Source organism: Rhinolophus ferrumequinum, chromosome 9 (assembly GCF_004115265.2).
Source record: "Rhinolophus ferrumequinum isolate MPI-CBG mRhiFer1 chromosome 9, mRhiFer1_v1.p, whole genome shotgun sequence".
Classification (NCBI taxonomy): domain Eukaryota; kingdom Metazoa; phylum Chordata; class Mammalia; order Chiroptera; family Rhinolophidae; genus Rhinolophus; species Rhinolophus ferrumequinum.
The window spans coordinates 57,628,708-57,654,695 of NC_046292.1; the positions used below are offsets into that span (position 1 = coordinate 57,628,708).

The 25,988-nt window shown below is 35.3% G+C and overlaps 1 protein-coding gene across 7 annotated transcripts in view; it reads right to left on the bottom strand.

Moving 5' to 3' along the window:
• Positions 1-25,988, bottom strand: part of ZZZ3 (zinc finger ZZ-type containing 3) — a 91,807-nt gene that overhangs the window by 33,798 nt on the left and 32,021 nt on the right. For 2 of the 7 annotated variants that reach the window (XM_033115566.1, XM_033115571.1), the window contains exons 1-3: positions 17,343-17,489; positions 16,563-16,695; positions 8,164-9,710 (exon numbers count right to left, since the gene is read on the bottom strand). In XM_033115566.1, the coding sequence (XP_032971457.1) occupies positions 8,164-9,659 (1,496 nt within the window). In that variant the 5' untranslated portion in view covers positions 9,660-9,710; positions 16,563-16,695; positions 17,343-17,489. Of the gene's footprint in view, positions 1-8,163; positions 9,711-10,572; positions 10,673-14,564; positions 14,711-16,562; positions 16,696-17,342; positions 17,490-25,988 lie in introns of those variants that run through there. The other 5 variants (XM_033115570.1, XM_033115568.1, XM_033115572.1 and 2 more) reach the window with 5 other exon arrangements.

A 25,988-nucleotide genomic window follows, 5' to 3' on the forward strand; every position in this document is an offset into this window, starting at 1 on the left:
AGAAAGACAAGGTTCCTCCAAGAGCGTGAGGTGCATTGTACAAGTTTACAGGCAATTATAATTCGGTATGAGAGAGCACACCTGCAACACGTAACACTTAATGGGAAGATAAGAGACTGTTTAAAAACCACGCCATAATGCATACTAAAGAGTGGATTTTATTCTAAGGACATTTATTCCCATTATGGTAGAGGAGTCCACTGGGAAACAGTACGTGAGCACCACAGAAAGCAAGTAAGAAAGCATTTCCAGTCAGCCAGCAAAGAGATGTTAGTGACCTAAATTTAAGAAAGTTGCACTGAGAATAAAGAAATAAAGTCGACTCAGTAACACTGGTGGGAAACAAAGTTAATAACTGAAGCCTGAGCAGTGCCCAATGTAAAGGAAAGAGCAGAGAAAGAGAATTCAAAATCATGTATGTAAACCATTAATGAGAATTACAGAAATCAAATCCCACCAATTTTTCTTTATAGATGAAAAAAACAACAACCACAGAAGTTAGACATTTACCCAGACTCATACTGCCGGCTAAAAATGGTAATGAAGGGGACCGGAGCCCTCCTCGTATCTAGCCCAACCTTTGTAAATAATTTACAAATAAAAATTTTAAAAAATATTGAGATTCTAGATTTAAATGAGACAGCATTTTAAAAATAAAAACGTGATGACTGGTGACTTAAACACTACTTATGACGTAAATCACACTTGTTTCATTTAACTTGACTTCCAAGTGTTTTGAAATATTATTAAAAAGACATTTTAGGTTTTAATTGTGATCTTCTTTTCAATCTCACTTCTTAGCCGTATTTCCAATAAACTATTAGCATGACCCTTTCCCTCCAACTAAAAGTGTAAACATAACAAAATAATCTTATGCTGTTATAGTCTGAGAACTGTTAGCTAAAATATGATTTTAAAAATACATCATTTAAAAATTAAGGGGAAGGAAAATGTAGAATTAAGGGGAAGGAAAAGTAGCAAAAAAAAAAAAAGTTGAAGTTCTCCAACTTAATACAACTGGTAAAATATTACAGTACCAGAGAAAATAAATTTCTGCAAAATATTCTATATTTAATTTTATCTAAGGAAAAAACATTATAAGAAACTGGATTAAAGAGATAATCATAAAAAAAGCATGTTCACCATGGCTTTCTAAAAATATAACACAGCAAATTTGGTCCAACAAAAAAACCCAGAGTCAAAGAAAAAAAGCTAACTAAATCGCAGATACATTTACTCCTTTATCTCTTCCTGTTACGATTTCAAATCTAGTAAACTTTGTTTCACATCTTCTTGTGTCACTTTCTCTTTTACACATTCTCATGAATTGTATCTGAACCGGTAACTGAATTTTTACTTCTGCTCCAACCAAAGCAACACCTCATCCACACAGCTAAAACAGTCAGTCTTGTTTACCTTCATTCTTCAATTTAAATTGGCATTATTCCAATTTCTCTGACTTCAGCTTCTTAGAAAAAATGTTGCTTAAACTAGGTTTTAGGGTATAAAGACTAGCCCTCAGTCACAGGAAATGTCAACAAAAAATAATCTCCAAATGGTCAAACTGCAGACTGGGGATAAGTGTCAGAGAAGAAAACATACCTAATGCATCTTAAAATCAAATCAGAGACTTCTGCTTCCAGTCATGACAGAATAACTAACACCAAATAGCCTCCTGCCATACACAGTGAGAAAATATAGAAATGATTATTGTTAGACATTGGACAACAGGCAGCACAAGACTGTGACCTGCGAGAGAGGGCAAACAGACGAGACAAGCCCTGTGGTCACACTCCCTTTCTACATGGAAGCACCATCAGGACTACGGAACAGGTCTTGATGAGCACAGACCAAAACCAGGGTTTGGGGAAGCTGAGGCAGCTGGAATGTGAGAGACAGAGCACCAAGGAGGAAGAAGCAAAACAGAACAAGACAGAAATCTGTATAGAGGTCCCCTTGAGTGTTGGGCTGAATATAAACTTGCACATGTAAAACATGTGATTCCACAGGACAAAGCAAACAACAACTATCAAGGAGCTGTACACAGAACAACTATCAATGTTCTCAGGAAGCTCGAGTCATTCAGGTTTCAACCAGCCTGAGCAAAGACCTTTTTAAATGAGACACCAGAAAGGCCATGCCATAGAAGTAAACTAAGCCTAGAATATAGGCTACTCTGAACATCCCCTTAACAGAGATCAAAGAACAAGCCTTACTAGCACTAAGCTTATTATCAAGTAAATTAACTTCCTGTTAGAACAAATTTCAACACTTTAAAGAAAGAGAACAAAATCCAGACCTTCAATAACATATTTACAACGTCCACCATTCAAATATTACTAGACACATGAAAATTAAATCGTAACACTATAGAGAATTCTGCCTACTGAGAGAGCCCTGAATGAATTACTTAAGTCTTCACTCACCACTTTATAAATTGCCCTATGTTAATATCAAAGATTAAAGAGACAAGTAGAAGTAGCTTTCCATAACAATGTAAAAGAAACTGTGGTAAACAGACCCCACAGGAGAAAGGGAGGTGGGAAGGGGAGGGAGGAGAGGGAGAGAAGGAGGGAAGGAGAGACAGGTAGAAACGTCACAAGATAGATCTTCCCATTAATTACTACACATTTTATCTGATAACATGAATCATCACAGAAAAGTATATGTGGTATACTAGTCTGTCTAGGAAATATGTAAAAATACATCTTTAGCCTACTATAAAAATTACTGCAAGTTCCTGCAACTAAAGGCTAAGCTTCTATTAAGTCTCAAATATATGTTAATTGTTTTAGATGCATTTTATTGCTAATGAGCATTTATTGCCACATATAAAGAAACAACTATTGTTTCTCCATTCAGAATTTAGATATTTGGTAACTTACATGAGACGCAGCCTCCAAACCAGAAAGCAAACAAGAAAACACACAAAACAAACATCCCACGCACTAATGCTTATCTATGTATTCAAAGAGAAATTCCTCAGTGTATCGCTCAAGAATCATAATTCTGACAAGCTTGATTATTCTGATTTCCATGTGTAAAGAAAACTAAAAGCAGTCAATTAGAAGAGAAGATGCCATTAGTTATTAGAGGAAGGTACCCTGACAGCACAAGTGACTAATAAAAGCCAACAAAAAGAAAATTATAAGATGCAACAGAACTTAGAAAACAGAGAAAAGAAGCCAAACTTTAAGAACATAAAAAAACAGAGAAGCCCAAATCATTTAACATAGGCGAAAACAGATCTATTCTGTTTTGCCAGAAAGTTTCACTGTATATAACCTGTTCAGCAAAGATGACTGACCCTAAATCAAGAAAAAGTTAAATTATACTTGAGTACAAATATAGTCAGATTACAGCAGAGAATCACTTTTAGAAACCACTGACATCAGGTTTCAAATTTAAAATGTTGACATTCAAAGGAGAAAAAACAAACAAAGAATTCACTGAATTTCTTGATTAGTGACTTACAACCCAAAATTTTACACTTAGGGACAGATATCTCCCTCCTCCCAGTAATTTTTGTGCCAAACTACTGGGGCCAATCTGGCTATTATATTCCACAGCCTTTTCCAATGAATTGAGACGGTGTACCAAGCATAAGCTTTCCCTAGCAGCCTCTAATACACCTACCGTAACTGCATGCTAAACTCCTCCCCCAAAGTATTTTTTTTTGTAAATTATCCAAATCTGCTATTTAAGTTCAAGCTATACGTGGTTTTATTTCCCTAGTTTGTACCTGCCAGTTGTTCCTCAGACACACTAACAAAATGTTTTTTTACAATGAACATGCAAGTATTTCATTCAGTAAATAGAACAGGTTACTTACCTGTAATGCTGATTCTCTGACAGATAAAACCAGATAATCATGATTTCAATTACAGAGTTTAAACTCAGGCTAAAGAATTTTGAAAACTGAGTACCCAAGATCTGCTTCCATGAGAGAACTAAACCTAGAAACCTGAATGTCCTTGGAATATGTCCTTATTGGGTGAGGTAACCACGTGTAGTTCAGACTAGCAAGTAGATGGCAGAAGCTATAATCCCATTTCTATCCAGCCATTCATCTTGATACTTTAAATAAACCTAAAGACCTTAGTCATGTTAGGAAATGGGGAATGTACAATGCCACCTATGTTATCTACTTCTGAGTTATGAGTGTCAAGTAAGAAACTAGAAGAAATTGTTTTGTAAATTATGAAGCACAGTACAAACGTAAAATTATCTTATCCAAGGCAGGACGACTCCTTTAGCGCTTTCTAAGCAAAATCCATCCCTAGGTCTGGAGTTTTCTGGCCTCCTGAAAGAATTTACTTTGACGATCATGAATAGCAGTCTCACAGGAAGTGACTCTAAAGAACTGATGAGGATTTTCTCTACGAGGCTTCTGAAATTAATGAAAATATCAAATGATTCATATTAAGCATGGTGCAACAGAAGGACACATCATCATTTGGTACATTGATGTTTTCAGAGGACCAAATTTGAAACTACCATTCTCGCAAATATTCTTTAATTACGGCTTGAAAATAAGATTCTTACCTGTATACTACATGAGCAATACTCTCAGATGAGCAATAACTATCTTACTCTTATATTTTCATTATCTAGAAATTTAAAAATTGGTACAAACATTAGTAATGTTATCAATGAGTTAATCTTTTATAAGACCTCAAGAATCTAGAAACCCTAAATCTGACTTTTCACCGTCCATCTGTTCAGGAAAGGCTACAAGTTCCCTAAATGAAGGGCTCCAAGGCCCTTCAAATATGTTTTTTGAAGTATTCTTGAACAATGAGAATTCAGAGGCAACAGACCAAAATACAAATTCATCTGAAAATTTTCCCATGATTGCCCTGTGAATTGGAAGACAAGCTCTGAACGTTAAAACCCAGGACCTAAACTCTTCCACACCTGCTCTCCCCAGAGCCAGAACTTCAAAACTTAGAGATCAGTTTCAGTTCTTCTGATTCAAAATCAGCAAAAGGTCAATTCCCAAACAGAAAGGGCAATCCACAGTTCAGTACCTGATCTCAATCTGGCTACTAACGCCCAGGAGGAAGTCACTAGCTATTATCTACCACTGTAACAGATTTCATCAACCTTGAAGATCAAAGAGTTTGAGATATGTTCTTCTGATTCCCCACCCCCTAATCTTTGAGAAGGCACATCTGGTAAAATCACAGCTGGAATCTTGCTGTAGAAAAAGGTACTGCTTAGTTCCTTGCTCATAGTGGAGTTTTCCACGTGGAAAAACACGTATATAAAAGCACACTGTAGGTTTATGTCCTAGAGAAGAGATGAAACAGGGTCTAAGTACCTTGAACATCTACAAATTCAATTCTCTGGCCTCTGGCCTAATTGCCATGAATCGGGTCTAAGGCTAGGACTCTATATACAATATCCTTTCAAATATTACAAGTGATTAGATGACTTGTATGCGATATCCCTGTATGTGATATCCTATATATGATATCCTTGCAAACAAGATGGATAAATAACTGGCTGAATGCTAGGATGGAAGGTTGCTGATTAAATAATCAATGTTAATTTAGAGGAGAGTTGCAGCTGGAATAAAGAAGTGCTATGTCCTCTTAGCTCCAAACAACTATTCCATGCTCACTGTTTTCCATCAACAATATATAGTTTTAAACTGGCTACCAGGAAATACTCATTCCCTAGTGGTAGAGATATTCATGTGTAGGCGAGCAATGCCCATTTCCTAGTTTCAAGAGGCAATCATCTGAAGACATTTTCCAGCATGAGAAGAATAAAGAAGAAAAATACTTGATGGTGTATTATAGAAAACAAATACTATACTCGTACACCTCTGTGTGCAGGAGAATAGTAATCCATGTACCCCAAGTGTCTTTTTTTTCCCCTTTACCCCAAGTGCCTTTTAACAACATTTTCAAACTGCCTGAAATTTACTTGAGACTTGAAAGCACTTAGATAGGTATCATGATGCTATTTTTAACAATGACAATTTGGGTTCAAAAGAGCCAACATTATATCCAACCATCTCTTGGCTCTAGACAAAAAGCATTGAAATAGGGACTTTACTGAAACAGATTACATCTGACATGATCAAACACCATCTCCCCATTTTCCTTAAATGATCTCTAACCAAGATGTTAATTAATCCAGATGCTCCCTCTCCATCTTACTTCTCCTGATTTTGTTTCCTTTAGGGGAAAAAAGTTAAGTGTCAAAAGGTGCTATCTTCAAAAGATTTGGAACAAGGCAAAAATCAAGGAGTGATTTCCTTTTGCCCAGTCACCCCATGAGGCATTAATTTGAGAACACTCTCCTAATAAAGCAACTACTATCCAAATTCAAAGGACTCTGTGTATTCTAAGGGGCCCAAGAAACTGTGTTGCTCTCACTCTCAAAGACTTAGGAATATGGAACGTCATTCTTTAAATTTTATGGCCACTATCTTTAGACATTTGTCGTATAGGAACATCATCCTTCAAATCATCAGGAGAGCTGTTACCAAAAAGTAACATTAATGAATTAACAGGAAAACATTTTCCATCATCAATAACCAGCAAAGCTTTAAGACAGCATCTCTTTTGCCACAGAAACAATGAAAAGAAAGTAATAAAATTAACAGACTATCATTTTGTAAAAAAGCCCATTTCTTGACTTTTTGGTATTTCCCCAAGACATACGCTCTGCTTCCTTGCACCTAGAGATAAAACAACTCTATTTTTAAAAGCTGATACATAATATTAATGGTAAAAACTCAACTTATCTCAAATTGAAAGAAAGTTCACTTGTGAGTTGCTTTTCTATCTCAAATTGGACTTCCAACATTTCAAATACAGGAAAATACTAACAGTTCCACAAATTAATGAATAAAATGCTCAGATAAAATGATCTCTCTATTAAACCCAGTACTAAAATATTATTTATAAAAAAACAAGGAAAACTTTCAGAAGAGAGATCTATGCTAGAAGGCCACCATATTATCATATACAAATTGGAAACTGTCTGTAATGCATGGCAAAAAGATTATGTTCCATAACCGGGATTCATAGTTTGATCTGATACATACCAAGATCTGTTACAATTGTTACAACAAAAACATTACAAAGGTTCCTCAAATCTGTATTTTTACATAGCCTACATAATGATTGTGATATTAATTCAAAAGAGTAAAGGTGATTAACATATATATATATATATAATATATATATATATATATATATATATATATATATATATATATATATATATATCTGTCTTCTACTGCTGATTTATGATAAACACTGTTTGTTAATAGCTCCTTTCAGGTTAGACATAGTTAGCTCCAATTCATATGTGTTACTGCCCAGAATACTTTAAGGGAAATCTAAGCAAAACTGTGATAAATTTGGACTCTGACTTCTTTAATTTAAAAAGTGCCTTTATCACAAAGGTTGAGACCTGATAGTATTTTAAGATACAGTCTCTCCTTATAATTTAGAATCAAGAAAAAGCTGTCTCAAATGCTTTTTGTAAACTATACAGCACACTAATTCTTGCTAATATGCTAATTACAACATACAACTAGCTGTCACAGTATTAACAGTAATATCTATTTCTTTAAGTCACAAAAGTAAGAAATGATGCATAAAGCACTTTTTTGTTATCAAAAGTTGTAATTAGAAATTAGGTATAATTAACTAAGAAAAAATAGATTTCTAGCCTGCCAGATTTCCATTATCTGGATGATGTCTAATTACTCATCATTTGTTCTACACTCTCGAGAAGGCAGAGACACTTCACAAAGCTCGGTAATTATAAATCAAAGTGGACTGTATATCCAAGGCTGTTTCCATTTTATAAATCCATTTAAATAGTATGAAACTTATTAAAAAGCAAAAACATCATCAACCATGTTTCCACATCTCTTCTAATTGAGACCTGTTGAAATACCAAAACTAGAAAACTGTATTGACATTGAGAAAGTAATAAAGTTGAGTTTTAAAGTCTTTCTTTTTGAGGAGTTCTTTTGTAAGAGCAGAAAAAATTATTATGTTAAACCTAAAACTTCTGCTAAAGCATTAATTTTAGTAGTAATAAAAATGCTATGAATAATAGACATTCAGGAATACTGAGAACTTGGGGAATAATAAACAAAGCAGAATTCATGGTTACCATATTTACACATACTCTTTGTTGTGTTTCAATGCCACATGATCTGATTCAAAGTAATAAACATCAGGGTCATCGTCCTCCTCTTCCGTAATGTGCGGATTGGCACTCTCTTTGGCAGATGGCAAATGTCCAATATGGAGTCTTGCCTCTGAGGGTGGCTTACTTTGTCCTTCACTCCCATAATTTTCAGAGTCACAACATATCCCTTTTTCATTCTGAGAAACAACATCGTGATTTGTGGGAGACTCACTTATATTATCACTAACAGTTGCATTTGTTTCATTGGGACTAAGATTATTCTCCTCAAATTGTCCATTTTCTCTGCAAGGAGAACTGTTTTTAGTGGGACTACCTCTGGCAGGGGCCGCCCTTCGTGGTGAAGTTCTCAGAGTGTATCGATGTTCTTGAGGTTCTGATAAAGACATCGTTGGAGCTGAAACACAGTCTAGAACAGAAGATGGTTCCGGGTCTCTGGAGAGTGGCATACTCTCAAGTCTTGTGTCCAGGGCGTTATTGGTGTTTTCATTACACCGCTCTTTTGAGGCATTGCTATCTCCCACCACATCTACTTCCTCCTCAGAATCCCTTAAAGATGACTGAATTTCAGGAAAGGGGACTGTAGCTGGCTCAGGGGTCAGCTGATTAACATGTTCCACAGGCAGGTCTGCAGTTACTATTTTGTGGTCCTCCAACTTGACCTGCACTTCTGAATTCGTGCAAGGCACGTTATGGTCTATGTAACTGTCCTCCTTCCTACTATCAAGGAACACTGAAGTGTGGGTGTCCGAATCCCCATTTTCAGCTACTGATTTTTCCTGCGACACATAAGAACCAGCGCTATTTTGTTTAGTGTTCCCATCAGGCTGACCGTCATCACAGTTTATACCAGCTGAATCACTGTCATCGACACCATTGACAGCCAAATAGCCTGTGATTTCTTCAACTACTGCAGAATTAAGTGGCCCTTCCTCACTGACATTCACCTTTTTAATTTCCCTTTTCTCACAATCATCCAGTATAAGACATCGACAAGCTCGTTTAGTCCCTTGAAACTCTGCATCATTGTCCACTACTGTACTCCTCTGTTCTACTGACTCCTTGTCTGATTTTATAGGAGAATCTTCTTCTGAACTGTTTGGTGCTTCAGATCTAAGACAACGCTTAATTCTTTTTAAAACAGGTTCTGTTTGCCTTCTCTCACAATTTTCTATAGCCTGCCTTTCTATGTTATCTTTTTCTGAAGAAGAAAGTCCTCTTTTCCTAGGGCTTACCCATGATTCTCGAGTACTTTGCTGTTTTAAATCAGTAGTTCTCCCATTATTATTTCCTTTCTGAATTTGCACAGGCTCTGGTCTCTTCTTTGGTGATCTTGATCGCACTTGAGAATGAGAAGAGATTTCTTCAGGGTGAGCAATGCTACGATTCCTTAAAGTTCTACCACAAAAAGATTCATCCAAGCCGTTTAACCCCACTGTTGATCTTGTAACACGAGTAGATCGGGAAGCAGCCATACTATGGCAAGTCCCTACAATACGGCCATCATGATCCACTCATTGGGAAACCTTCAAAAACGTAAACAAAATAATGAGAAAAAGGTAATAGTTAATATACCTAAAGCAAAAGTATAAAGCTACAAATTTTTAATCCCAGTATAGCCAATATTAATAAACTACGTAATACAATTTCTTTCATTAACATTTCCAAAAATGGCATTAATAATAGCTAACAATTATATGGCACTTAAGATGTCCCAGGAATCATTCTATATGCTTTACATTACTTCACTTAAGTCTCACTACAACTAGAATAAGTGCTTTTATCATCCCTACTTTACGAATGAGGGGGTTGAGCCACATAGTTTACGTAATCTGTCCAAAGCCACACACATAAGTGGCAGGGGCAGGGCTACAGAGACCACGCTCTTAACTTGCCTCGCTTTGTATCTGCTTCTCAGATACACAGGCACAAAGGACCCAGAAAAGACCTCTCTCAAAGACAGGATTTCATCTTGGTTATTAAAATAATAATCTCGAACTTATATAACAGCTATCACAAAAACTATTCCAATCTTTTCTCATGTTTTCTCAAAACATTCCTGGGAGGTAAAACGGCAGACGCTGATCTTTTTAATTCATTCTTAGTAAAATGAGTTTCAGATCAAATCCTTTGATAACAAACTATGTGGCGCCTAAAAAATTTTGGTTGCAGTATAATTTTTTGTAAATAAGCAGATGGATAAAAATCACAATCTTGGCTTGCACTGGCTAAGAGCAAAACAGAGTAAAATCAAGCCTCCCAAGTCCCAAGAAGCAGAGCCATAATTAGCAGTTGAAAGGAAGTATTCTAAAGAAGGTAGAAGAAAAAGAAAGAAGCCGCTGAAGCAAATACTACATTTAAGAAATCCGGAACACACATATAACCCACCCTATCCTTTCCTTCTTAGAATTCCTGTATATGTGGATATGCCACAGTTTTAGGGCACGTTGGGGAGATGAGTATTTTCTGGTGTTGATGCTTGGTGTTTCTAAAAGAGAAATGTGAGAAAAACTGAAAAATGCCCTCATTTGATCCATTTAGATAAACTCTGAGTAGTTTCGTGGTTATTTTCCAAAGGCTCTCCCACCAAGCACAATAAAAGAGCTGTTAAAATTTCAAGTCTCCTTTCTCCTCTGCTCTTCTGTTTAGCTTTCGCAAGATACTTTGCCACTTCGCTGCCTAACTTCGAATGGGGTGCAGGATGGATAGAGAAAGAAGCAAATAATGGCTGTAGTACAGTTTCACAGTAACCTCCTTCCTCCCTCCCCGCTTTTGCTATCCTTCCCACAGCCTCCCTATCCTATAACCCCCAAATGCCATTCTATTCCTGCCCCCGCAAATCAAAAACAATTTCTCCTTTGCGTCAACCAGAAGGATCTAACAGTGGAAAGGTTATGAAGAACTACAGAAGACACAACAACATGCCACCACACACAGAAAAAGAAACATTAAGAGAAATTGTCTTGCTGTTCCTGCCTGCTGACAAATGAAACGAGTGAGAAAAGTGCACTAAAGATAATCAATTGCTGTAAAATAATGTAAGTTGGTTGAATTTAGTTTTGTTTCAGAGTATGGCATACTTTTAAATTTTTAATTAACAATTTTTAAAAAGCTTACAAGACTCACAAAACCAGCTCTGGGATTAAAGCGTGAAAACTTGTTCTAGAGAATTCCATAGCAATCACATGAACAATAGGTAGGGGACACAAATCAGAACTTGGAAATACATTTCTCACAATAAACTTTTACTGTTTTGGGATGCATTAGAGGAACGTGACATGTTATTCTCTTTTGTTAAAACCTTATCAAGATTACAATCTATATTTTTATTCACAGGTAATAAACACTGAATGACTCATAAATATCCACTTTTAATTACAAAAAATTTCAGTTAAACTTCAAATGTTTCAAAAGAGCACAGATTAAAAATTATTAATATCAATTTGTTTCATGTACCCAAATCTGAAGCTCTCAAATTTGAAGGTTACTGATTTTTAAATGTCAAATATCTATGTACACATACAAAGAAAACATAAATAACTTTAGTTACAACGTCTAATGCAAATATCCTTAATGCAAATTTGTTTATATTCATAATTTATGGTTTGAATATAATATGGCGATAGTAATATTTTATAAACACAAAAAACCTGCTAAGCTTTACTTTTGAAAATGTGATGCCAATTAGGGCATACAAATCTCAAATGATTCCAGTAACGGGCATTGCCAGCACTTCTTTTCTCTCCACACCAATCAAAATAAGAGCAAAATCCCTGCCTTGTTATTATTAATGAAACAAGCCTATTATTAGTACCCAGAACTACTTATACATCATTATGAAACACCACCAATTAAGGCCTATTTTATTTCTTCACCAGTCCAGTGATCAAAATGAAAGACTAAACCTTTTTTGTTTCTTTTGCGAAAAATGTTTTTAATCCATTCAACAACTACAATGAAGCCCAAGGTTTAGAGTTTTCAAATCCTATGCTATTGGACCATAATTAAAGCAAAAATGTTTTAAAGACTTTTTAGGTATCTCAAATACTAATAACTTAAAGTGTGGCCTGAGAACTAGCATCATGGACATCTGCAATCTTGTTAGAAAGGCAAAATATCAGGCCCTGCCCCAGACCTACCAGTTAAGCAAATTCCTAGGTGATTTACATGCCTTCTAGGGGGTTTGAGAAGCAGTGCCTTAGACTACTGCATCTAGCCAATATTTTATTAAAACACAGTCATCAAGTTTCAAACTAAATTAGGCCTATTTATAATATATCGTTTAATTCTTTATTTGAGTTCAATAACAAAAAAGAACTATAAATAAAGCCAGGATCTCTTCAGCAAAGAAAGCACCAGAGGACTATAAAAATCTGTTGCTGGAAATTAACATACCACATGCACTTAAGGTAATAAGTTGCTTAAAATTCTGAAGATTATTAATTGAATAAAATTTTAAAATTCTTCCCTCTGGTGAATTTTTTCTTCTCTTCTAACTTTTTCTTCATCTCTTCTATTTTGGATAGGCACACATAAAGGCATATACTTTCTCTATCTCATAAACGGAGTGCAAAATTCAATTACCAGAAAGGAACTAAAAATGTCCTGATTATCTCAACCAAGTCTCAATATTGTTTTGCTACCCTTAGCAAGTATTATAGACTAAAGCAGTTGCTTTCCTCATTTAGATACATAAAAGTCACTGGAGAAATTCAGTAAAGAGGTTTGGAGCACAAAATTATATTTCTGTCAAAAATTAAGTTGCTAAGAGAACAGAAAGAAACTCTTTTACAAACTAGTATCTCAGAATATATTCCTGCTAGTTAACTAAACAAGAGGCTCGCGGTGAAAACCTTAGCCAGCACCCAACTGGAACTGCAAATTCAATCATTCTAGTTTTAGACTTAAAGGAAACTGTATGTTAACATATTCATATGGGCAAAACCCAATCCAGCAACTAGAATGAAGTTTTCCCTATATGTTATACAGCAACTAATGGATGTGGCTCTTTCTAGAAGAGAGGGAAGAGAATATGATCAATCATTAGAATTAAACAGACTCCCTTCCTCTCTTCCCCACCGTCATAGTTTTCATCCTATTGGAGGGCTTATCTGAGAGGGATTACCAACCAAATTTCAGCCTCTCCATTCATTTTAAGCCCCAAATCCTACCTATAATTCCACATGTATCACCCATCTATTTGCTGTTGAATTACTTCTCTCCTCAAATTTGAATCTATTTTTGCATCAAATCTAACAGGGTTCTCAAACACTCTCTGAAATAGTACCAGTTTTGTTTCAGATCATAAATTTCTAGCCCCTGTGCTCACATCTGCAGAAATACACCAATAAGAACTGAAAGGAATAATAAACACTAAACTAAAATGGTCCACCTAATGAAACACTATTCCAGCTGTCACCTTTACTTAAGAAAAAGAAATCTCAAAAAGATATTTCAAAGATACTGCCTGTAACTTTTTGCTCCTACTACAATTACCAAAGTAGTATGGTTTATTTTGGGAATTGAGGGACTAGTAATCCTCCATTAACATCAATGTTCTAGCTGATAGTTACTGTCATATTTAGTTTTATTAAGTAAACCATTTTTAGGAAGCTGGTCATGGTACTAGGCAGACAAACCGAAGTGAAAAGCAAAAAGAGCAAGAATAATTGGCAAGTGTTATCAATGATTCTTTTTCTATTTGTCTAGAACATAAACATGAACTGCTTAATGATAGTTCAGACTACCCTTTGCACACAATTCTTCAGACAAGCAATTACCACTGTTTCTATCAGGTTAAATGTATCTATAAGATTAAAAGTATCTATACAGACAAAAGTAGGAAAGTGAAACCTGGGAATTCACCTATGCAATTCAACTTAAGGTTCTTAATATTCACCTCTCTAAAGCCTGGGACTTCTATTATGTACTGTTTTGTATAAGTGGGTCTCTTCTTTCTTTCCCATTAAGAGAGACAGATATATATAATATAGATAGATAGATAGATAGATAGATAGATAGATAGATAGATAGATAGATGAAGCTGAATGAATACACACTTAAAAAGACAACTGGGGGGAAGAGAAGTCAAAGAATTTCATAATGCCCTTGAATCAAAAATACCTAGGGTGTCAAAGATAGGTACAATGATCTAGAGATTCAAATGCACTTAGTTGCTTCATTTATCCCCACTGGGAAAAGAGTAGGAAAATATTTCATCCCCAATCCATTCCCTATAGTTTCCACATTCCTATGAACAGCCAGCCAGACTGTACAATTTTCCATGCAGAGAAGGAAGTGTAGAAAAATAACAAGCTCCCCACCCCCCAAAAAAAATCAAACTATAGTTGTCTTCTCTACTGCAAAACTAAATAACTTACCTGTACAACCAAAGATCTATCATTGTGGAAATATTATCTCTTTTCCTGAAGGAGTTGGAGCTATGATATAGAATAGAGCTTAAGCATCAGGGTTTCAGACTTTCAGCTTCAGCCATGAAGAATACTAGAAACTCTTAAATTCCTTTCTTTAAAATGAAATAATAAAAAAAAAGAATTAAAGAGCAAATTAACTTATGCTAATAGATTTACCCCTCCTATATAGTAAGAGGAAATAGCAGGTAACAGAGTATCTGTTCATAGTAACATCTTTGGTACTTCTTGGTAATTTTGTAGCCTCAGAGATACTAAGAAACTGGAAAAGGATTTTTAGGAACCAACAAAACCAAACCAAACCAAAAAGAGCTTGAAATATACTAAACCCTTACAACAACTCAGTATTAGTTTGAGCCAAAATGTGACTCAGTTCTTTTCTAGAGTCCCGGGCATTATTTTTTTTGAGGTTACCCAAAGGCTGCCCTTGATAAGAGTTCTCATACAGAATTTATAAACTCTTGCTCCCCTTCTAGAGGCTTCTCAAATTTTGGCCTTCAAGTATACACAACTGGGGACTGAACAACAAAAATAATTTAGGTTCTGCACACCAAAAAAATCAACCAAGTCTTCTGTATCTACGCGATGACCTTGATGGTTATTAAAGAACTACAAGACTATTTATTATACAGGAAAATTTCTGTTATTTTTGTCATACGGATTTTCAACAAGGACAAAAACAATATGGATTTTCTGGTTTTAGTATACTGTTGGCTAGATATTTTAATTAACCAAGTTACATTCCATTTCTTAGACAGTATGGTTAATTACCGTGTTTCCCCCAAAATAAGACTGGGTCTTACGATAATTTTTGCTCCATTAGGGCTTATTTTCAGGGGATTTCTTTTTTTTCCACGTACAACAATCTACATTTATTCAAATACAGTCATGTCATCTTCTTCTGGAATGTCGTAATGTACTACATGCGTCTGTCTGGCTTATCTGGCTTACTTAAGATCTTAACTGGGGCTTATTTTTGGGGTAGGTCTTATTTTCGGGGTGACACGGTACAGTTTTACTTTATTATAATGCATTATGATAGCCTTTTCAGAGAACCTGGATGAATGGGTTATGATGGGTGCCCATCTGGAAACAAGGAGGAACACCAGGAAAACGACTAGTGATGTTTCTGATGGAAACTGCTACTTTATTATAAACATAAAACTAGATACTCTAAAAGTGACACTATTTTTCCGTGAAGGACTATAATTTAAAAACTGATGCAATTAACAAGCTTTGTAACTAGAGTTACTGCTTAGTCAAAACAGATCATGGTTTTAGTCAGCTACAAAGGGAGGGCTAATATCTAATATTTATAGATGCAATCTCTCCCAAATATGCCTTGTAAATTCTTAAAAAGCACAAGGTAGGAAAATTGTCTAAGTAAAATAATTTAATACTACATTTAAAAAGACCGAGATTAATACAAGGAGGACATTCAGTAAAAATATAGTCCTATAAAAAGTAACCTTTGACTTGAAAATTCACTCTTCTTGTAACACAGATCCCAACTGCCAATTCCTTTGTATCCAACCCTGAAAGCCTTTCACAAACATGGCAAAACATTACATTCTACACAGTGTGGTGGTGATAGCAATCATGAGAGGCAAGAGGAGCCACAATGAAAGATGCATCTCCAAGCAGACACTGATATGCCCACTCTAGTGCTCTACCAAGTTCTAGTCAGTCGTGTTCCTACCTGATTTAAACAGGGTTTGCTACAGGAACATCACCCATTATGATAACATTTACCAAGCAAGGATGTCTGCATCTGTTATTTTCACAGGAGAACTGATACTTACAGCTGAGTTCTACCCATATTAAGATAGACAGGATAGTGCAGATGTGTTTCTAATAAACCTGATACAGTGAAAAACAAACTTCAGTCAATTACTTCTACTAACTAAAGTCTGCTTGGCCTTAATTAAGATTACATTTTTTTCTTACCTTTTTTAAAGTGTTTCGCCTAGTATCTGATTCCCAAGCGTCTGCATTTATCTGTCATCACTGTTAATGTCCATGTTACATTGAGACTTCAGGTATTAATTATTTACATGGTTGTACTACCACAACTTGATATCTGTGAAGGGAAACCACAATATAGTCACTATGGATGTGTTACTGTTTACAAATTTGTGGATAAAACTGATACTTCTAAACACACAGCACACTGCATTTTCTAATAAATTTCACAAATAATTCCTTAGATTTAGCTATAAGTGTTATCTTCAACAATAGATGATTTACTAACATTCTAACAAATCTTCTCAGCGTACCCATATAAAACATTTCAAAATTTAATTCAGAACTAAAATTTATACAAATTGAGCACTCCTTACATTCCTTTTCTATCAACGGAGATACACATCATTTTCCAGAAGTCTATAATTTCTTAAACATTAATAGAAAAGTACTCTTTCTGTTTTACAGTATTAGGGAATAAATCTATAATGCTTAATAATGCAGTAAAAAAGATCATGACTTTCCCTTAAATGTGACTTTAATACATTCTATGTCTTTTAAAAATAATATTTTGCCTTGGTTAGATTATCCCTCTGTGACTAATTCGTCAACATTATTTTGGAAGTAAATAGAAAATAAATGTGACAAAATCAATGAAGAAATAACCCAAGATGTAGCTGTACAAACAGTCCTTAAAAGTAAGCTTCTTAAAAACATAGACTTGGTTATAGATTACAAGTCTGAGAAACACATTGATGTGCTTACAATGATGAAGAAAAGCATTATGTAAAACTTTAGGGGGCGGCCGGTTAGCTCAGTTGGTTAGAGCGCGGTGCTATTAACAACGTTGCCAGTTCGATCCACACCTGGGCCTCTGTGAGCTGCGCCCTCCACAACTAGACTGAAACAACTACTTGACTTGGAGCTGATGGGTCCTGGAAAAACACACGTAAAATAAATTTAAAAGTTAAAAAAAAAAAAAAAACCTTTAGGTCATTTTTACCAGTTTATTAGTAGGAAAAAAAAAATGAGTTACAAAAAAATACTTATTCATATATATAAAAGAAAGAAACCTATGAATGGCATTCCAAAATGGTTCACCATGGGGTACCATCCCAAATAAAAAGTAAAAATCTACCCAGAAAATGCAGATAGCCTCACACTGTTTTGTGGATAAAATGTGTTATTGGAGTTGTCAACCTGCCAGACCTTCTCAGTGAAAGCTTTCATTAACAACAGAATAGAAACTACTATGTCAATTATATCTTGATTCTTTTAATTGGAGGAAAAAAATAAATAGTAAAAAAAACACTGATATCTATCCTCATACACTGAAAACAAGTCTCTAATTCATTTGTTTTCAATGTTAAAAAAGACTCTCAGTAACGCCATTAAAAAAAATTAACAGTTTTAAGTATTTCTAAATTTTAAAGTTGCTATAAATGCTCTTGTAACAAGCAAGGAAGCTAAACTAGCCAAAATTCATATTCCCTGCACTGCACTCTTCATTTCATTCACTATACATTTCAAATGTAAGCATTCTGCACAAATGCCACATGCTTTCTGGAAGAGATAAACTACTCTGAATTGTGAAAACCTACAAAATAAATTTTTATTGACTTCTTTAACTATAGTGGCTTACTTTCAGAAGTTTAAAAAACATAGCTATTTCATCTTTTAAAAAGCATACAAAATGGAAAACAGACCATTTAAACCCTACTGCTAAGGCCTTCTTATTTATTCCTTGCCACAGAGCTTTGCTTGTTTTCACATACTAATAAAATTCATTGACTATTCAAGAATTCCAAAAGCAAATCCAAAAACTAATCTTGACTGAAAGAATTACTTTTCCTACTGCTTGCAGTCTAACACTGGTATCACTGTGTTGAATAGATTACAGGATCTCAGATTCATGGCACATATGAGATCACTTCAAAAGACTACAGGAAATCTCACTAGAAAATATTATCAGTTCTAGTAATATAGCAAAGTTATAAGCCACGCAACTTACTATAAAAATAAAACTGTGAAGTCTAAGCTAAACACAGCCTAAATTATAAAAGACACTAAATTTTTTTTAGTTTTATAAAACCTTGGAAAAAAACTTAAAGCAAAGGTTATCCTATAGACTCATCTTTAGTACCAAATTCTTCAGTTGTTATAAGTGAAAATATTAAATATGTGCACTGTACTATATCTTTAAATGATTTTAAAAGAAACAGGGATACTCAAAGTCAGTTGGTTGTAAAAAGCATTTGCGATAAAGGTCAAAGACAAACACTCTTCCCAGACAATTAAGCTTATCACAGTTCCTTGCTATAGAAAGCGGAACTGAATTGTTATTTGGTACAAAGTGTGACCAAAAAAGAGCACATTTCTCTGGCTCCCTAAATTGTTTGAAGCCACAGGTCCAGGGTCTTGGATACCTTCTACCAACTTTAGACATCATAAGCGTATTTCAATGTCAACAGCAAAGGAGCAGAAGGAGCATCTTATTTGGTGGAAGGAGATGGAAGAATGATTCCCTGCCTCCAATAATAACTGTTTGACCATAAGCAAACAACTTTATGTTACTACTCTTCATTTCTTCATCTATAAAAGCAGAGACATAATACCTGCCTACTACTTCCCAGGGTTATAGTGAAGATCACAAGAGTCTTATGTCTGTGAAGTACTTCAGTTTATTGGTTTTCAAACTTTAGTGTCCCTACCAAATTTCTGATACAAAACAGCCCAGAAATTCAGTCAGCAGTTCTGGACATGCATGCATAAATCTTTATTTTTAATTAAGCACTTCAAGTCATCCCCTATTCTATTGGATGCTCCCCAAGGATGAGGATCATATTTTGAAAAAACTGCATCAGTTTCTTCTGTGACTTTAGTTGTAAACATTACCCTAGGTACCTGTTTAAAATGCAAATTTCTAAACTTTATCCTTAGAAATTCAGATTCAATAAACTTGGGGCAGGGCACAAAATCTTCATTTCATCAGATACTACAGTGATTCAGATGTAAATGGATCATGATCCATCCTTTTAGAAAAGCTGCACTAGATTCTTCCCCCTACATATTTCTCAAATCATTCCCCGCCTCTCTAGTATAATCAACCACGACCAACCTTAGGCCTCATCACCTGCACTAACCCACCTGCCTTGTAATTGGTCCCTCTACTTTAAAGTCTTGTCCCTTATAAGTGCATGGTGTACAGAGTGACCTAAAATGCACACTATGTCACTCTTCCTAACTAATCCCCTTCCAAGGGACTTCTGCTTCTGGCCAAGACAGAGTAACACGAACGAGATCTGTGCGCCCTATAGAAACAATTAAAAATCTGGACATAATGTATGAAAGTGTTTTTCAGACACTGGTAGGACAGTGATCAGTGAAAGAGGAACATAAAGCAAAGCTTTCAATTGCCCCAGCTTACTGCTTGGAGTTTCCAGGCTACAGAGCAAGGAGGGTGATCCCAGGCAAAGCACAGCAGTCTCCCTAAGAACTGAGGAGTATGGGGAGAACAAAGCTGCTAGGTTCCACAGAACACTGTACCAGAGAGGAGGGAGTTGTAGTAAGACCTCAGAAGATGTGCAGAGATCCCCCTCAAGTCTTAAGCTGAGTATTGCATGCTGTGTATCCAAGGCCTGGAAAAGGCCTGGAAACCCACCCATAAGGAGTATAGGGAAAGATACCCATAGTCAGGGGTATGCTGGAAAATGTGTAACAACTGGGGGCAGTTAGTGGTTTGTAATTCCTGGTTTACCAATTCTGATGGGAGATACTGACCTAAAATGGTGGCCCGAGCCAAGAGAGAAGTCTCCCACCTAAGCCCCAGCCCACTTCTGCATAACTCCTCCAAGCCACACCCTGAGCCAATCACCAGACAACACCTACCCCTTCCCCAACCCAAGGAAGTCCCCAACCCATAAAAACCTGCTCAAAACCTTGCTAGGGGCTCAGTCTTTGGGAAGGATCCCGCTGAGCCCACCAGCGTAATAAAGCTGACCTTCCTAACTCTCTGAGTGCCGCTTGGGTTCTTTCCGGTCCTGGTATCCATAACAATTCCTGGTGTGAATATGCCCACTCATGGCCAGTTTCAAGCTGTCAAGTGATATACTGAGTACAAAGTTGGGAAGAGATATAGGAGATGTAAATTACCACCAGAGCACAAAAATAGTAATATGTAGTAATATAATTAGAAGGTAATGAGTTTGGAGCATTTATTATCTTTGCTCTTAATATAACTGATTAATTTAATTAAGAATTAAATAAGCTCACAAACTTCCTTACATTTTTAACTGGCTCACACAGCTCTAGCATACCAGTGCCCATGGCTGACACAGTATAACTATCAACCAGAGAAGAAAACCTCAAAATTACAGGACATCAAGTACTTAGAAGGTCATTGCCTCAGTATTGAGACAAAATGAATTCCAGACTACAGACTGCTTTGGTGCCACCTAACAAAAATTAAAAGCAAGCCTCAAAAAAATAAAGCCATTTTCAAAGAACTTTTAACTGTGTCCCAGAACAAAACTGAAGAATATTAATAGAATACAAAAGCTTGAAAAACCAAACAAGGAAAAAGTGACAATGCCTGGCATCCAATCAAAAATTAGCAGACATGCAAAGAAGCAGGAAAATACCACCCATAATGAGAAAAATTAAAAAGAAAAGGACCACACATGACAGATTCATCACACAAGAACATTAAATCAGATATTATAACTGTAGCTCACATGTTCGAAAAAGTAAATGGAAAAATTGAGCATGTTAGGTAGAGACATGGAATATTTTTTTATAAAACAAACTGACTTTCTATTAACGAAAAATCCTGACTGGGATTAACAACAGATTAGACACCGCAAAGAAAATACCAATGAACAGAAAGACATAGGAATAGAAACTATACAAAATAAAACAGAGAAACAAGACTGAAAAAAATGCAAAAGCACGAGCTATGGGACAACATCAAGCAGCCTACTCTGGACATGAGTGACTGAAATGCCAAAAAGCAGAAAAAAAATGTCTGAAAAAGTAATGCCTAACATTTTTCAAATTTAATATAAATTACAAACCCACAGATCAAAGAGACTAAATAAACCCAAGCACAAGAAACATGAAGAAAACTACGGTGCGTCACATCATAACCAAGTTGCTTTAAACCAGTAATAAAAAGAATACCTTAAAAGCAGCTAGAGAAAAATGACACATTACGTACACAGTAAGAAAAATAAGACTGAGAGCAGACTACTCACTGGAAACAACACAAGACTCAAGACAATGAAGTTTATCTTTAGTAAAATGATGGCCAGAGAAAATATCTTTCAAAAAGTACGATAAAATGAAGATAATTTAGAATTATAAATGTTAAAAGAATCCATCACCAACAGACATTCACTAGATGACATATTAAAGGAAGTTCGTTAGACAGAAGGAAATAGATACTAGACGGAAGTCTGGATCTACCCAAAGGAATTAAAAGCACCAGAAATGGTAAATGAGGATAAATATAAAAGACTTCTCCCCTTAGTTTTTTTAATCTCTTTAAAAGATAACTGGCTATTTAAAGCAAAAAAGACAGCAATATATTGTGAAGTTTATAACATACGTGGAAGTAAAACACAATAGCACAACAGCCAGGTGGGGGAAAATACAATATTGTAAAGACTCATACTACATATGAAGTGGTATAATACACTGTAATAATTTAAAGATGTATAACTACTATGAACCCTAAACTAACCATGGGAAGGAAGGAGATAAGTTACTTTGGAAAGAATAACAGTAACTTTTAAAGGATGCAAATCATATAAATTATGACCACAATGGAATTAAATTAGAAATCAATAATAAAAATATATCTAAAAAATCCCCAAATGTCTCAAAATAAATACCCTGCTTCTAAATAACCCATGAGTCAAAGATATCATAAGAGAAATTAGAAAATAGAACTGAATGAAAATAAAAACACAGCATATTAAAATCTGTAGAATGCAACAACAGCAGTACTTAAGTACCAACCAGGAAATTTATAGCAGTAAACACATATTAGATAAGAAAAAAGGTTTCAAGTCAATGATGTCTGCGTCTACCTTAAGAAACTAGAAAAAGTATAACATAACCCATATAAAAAGAAACAGGAACAGAAAAATAGAAAATAAGAGAAAAATTAATAAACTAAAAAAATTGGTTCAAGAGAAAACAATAAAATTGATAAATCTTTAGTGAGACCGATCAGGAAAAAAATACAAATTACCAATATTACAAAAGAAAGAAGTGACATTACTATAGATTCTACACTTAAAAGAGAACTATTCCAACAAAGGTATCAAAACAGATCAATGGGAAAGACCAATCATTCCAACAAATGATGCTAAAACTAAATTTCCACATGCAAAAAGAAAGTCGAACCCCTAGTTCACATTATATACAAATAATAACTCAAAATGAATCAAAGACCTATGTGTACAAGCTAAAATAACATTCTTATAAGAAAATAGAAGTATAAATATTTATGATCTTGGATTAGACAATAGTTTCTTACATATGACCTAAAAGCACAAGGACAAATACTACCGTGTTTCCCCAAAAATAAAACCTACCCCCAAAATAAGCCCCAGTTAAGATCTCAGCCAGACGGACGCATTTAGTATGTTACGATGATGTCCCAGAAGATGACATGACTGTACTTGAATAAATGTAGATTGTTGTACATGAAAAAATTAGACACCCCCAGAAAGTAAGCCCTAATGGAGCAAAAATTAATATAAGACTTGGTCTTATTTTCGGGGAAACACAGTATATGCTTCCACTTATATGAGGTACCAAGAATAGTCAAATTCATAGAGGCAGAAAGTAGAATGGTGGTTACCAGGAACTAGGGCAAGGGGGAAATGAAAAGGTATTGTTTAATGGGTATTTGGCAAAATGAAAAAAGTTCTGGAAATGGATGGTGGTGATGGTTGCTCAATAATGTGAATGTACCCAATGCCACTGAACTATACACTTTAAAATGGCTAAAATGGTCAATTTCATGTTATGTATATTTTACCACAATCAAAAAATCTAAAGCAAGGAACCAAAGAAAATTACAGATAAATTGGAATCATCAAAATTAAAACCTTTGTGCTTCTAAGAACTCTATCAAGATAATGAAAAGGTAACCCACAGAATGAAAGAAAATATTTACCAATCATCTGTTTATAAAGAACCCTTACAGCTTAAAAAGACTACCTAATTTAAAAACAGGCAAAGGACTTAAACAGGTTATTTCTGCAAAGAAGATACACAAATACAACAAAAAGATAAACAAGTGTTGACAAGGATATGGAGAAATTGGTACCCTCATACATTGGTGGTGGGAATATAAGATAGTACAGTTGCTTTGGAAAAACTTGAAGTTCCTCCATAAGTTAAACATAGAATTACCATGTGATCCAGAAATTCCACTCCTAGATATATACAGGCATACCTCATTTGTTTTTTAAGTGTTTCTCCAAGACCCATCAGCTACAAGTCAAGTACTTGTTTCAATCTAGTGGAGGGCGCAGCTCACAGTGGCCCATGTGGGGATAGAACCCGCAACCTTGTTGCAAGAGCACCACCACACTCTAACCAACTGAGCTAATTGGCCGCCTCATTTTATTGTGCTTCTCTTTATTGCACTTCAGAGATGTTGCATTTTTTACAAATTGAAAGCAAGACCTGCACTAGCAAAAAAGACTACAATTTACTTGACTGAGATACTTGCTTTATTGCAGTGGTCTGGTACTGAACCCACAATATCTCCAAAGTATGCCTGTACCCAAGAAAAAGGAAACATGTTCACATAAAAACTTGTTCACAAATGTTCATAGCAACATTATTCATAATAGGCAAAAAGTGGAAACAACTCAAGTGTCCATAAACTGCTGAATGGATAAACAAAATGTGGTTTACTGTGGTATACTATTCAGCCATAAAAAGGAGTGATGTGTGGATACATGCTACAACAGGGATAAACCTTAAGAACATTATGCTAAGTGAAAGAAGTCAGTCACAAAAGGTCACGTATTATACGTTCCATTTGTACGAAATGTCCAGAACAGGCAAAATTCATGAGACAAACAGGAGATTAGTGGTTGCAGGGACTGGAGGAGGGGGGGAGATGGTAGAAAGTGACTGCTAACAGGCATGAGGTTTCTTTTGAGTGATGAAAGTAGCCTACAATTAGATACTTTTGATGGTTGCACAACTTTGTGAATATACTAAAAATCACTGAATTGTGTACTTTAAAAGGGTGATTTTATTTAAAAGATTATAAATCAAACGGATGAAAGGACAAATTCCTTGAAAGACTGCAAACTACCAAAGCTCACCCCAAGAGAAATGGATACATAAAATATCTCTACAGAAAATGAAGTTATAGTGAAAAACTTACTAACATATAAAACTCCAGGCCCAGAGGCTTCACTATCAAATTCTGAATATAGTAAGGATTACATACATTTAAGGAAGAAATAACAATCTACTAAAACTCTTCCAGAATAGTGAAGATGATTACTTCTCAACTCATTCTATGAAGCCAACAATACTCTGATACCAAAATCAGACACAAACATTACAGGAAAACAAAACTACAAACCCGTATTCTTCATGAGCATAGATGCAAAATTCTAAACAAATCTATTCCAACATTATATAAAAGGATAATACATCATGATCAAATGATGTTTATCCCCAAAATGTAAAACTGCAACCATGTACATATGGTTGATTCAATGCAATTCACTCTGTATTAACGGACTAAAAAACAAAACCACAAGATCATCTATACAAATATAGAAAAGACAACCATTCACATCCCCATCTATAGTGACCAAAAGGAAATCAATGGTTGCCAGGTTGGGGGAGAAGGGAGCAACAGTAGGAAGAGATTACAAAACATCATTAAATGGAAACTTGGAGGGGTGATGAATGAATATGTTCATTATCCCGACTGCAGTGATGGTTGCACAGTGTATAGATACAGGAAAATTTATCAAATTGTATACATTATTGCACAGTGAATTGTTCCTCAATAAAGCTATTCCAAACAAAACAAACATAAAACACCCTTCCAGGAATATAGGTAAAAATCTAAGCTTCTTAATGGGGATGTACAACTTGTACCTGGTCGTCCCATCTCTTCCTAATTCTCCTCTCTATCCTTCCCTGCAGCCAAGTTGATCTAAATTGCAATCTCCTATCACAGAGGTTTTCAATCATGGCTAAGTATCAGAATCATCTATGACACTTAAAAAAAAAAAGCAGGAGTTTCTGATTCTGTAGGTCTGGAATTGAGTCCTGCTGTAATTTTTTTGGGGGGCAGGGGTATAACTTTTTTACATTTTTAGTATTATTATTATTATTTTTTAAAGATTTTATTGAGGAAGG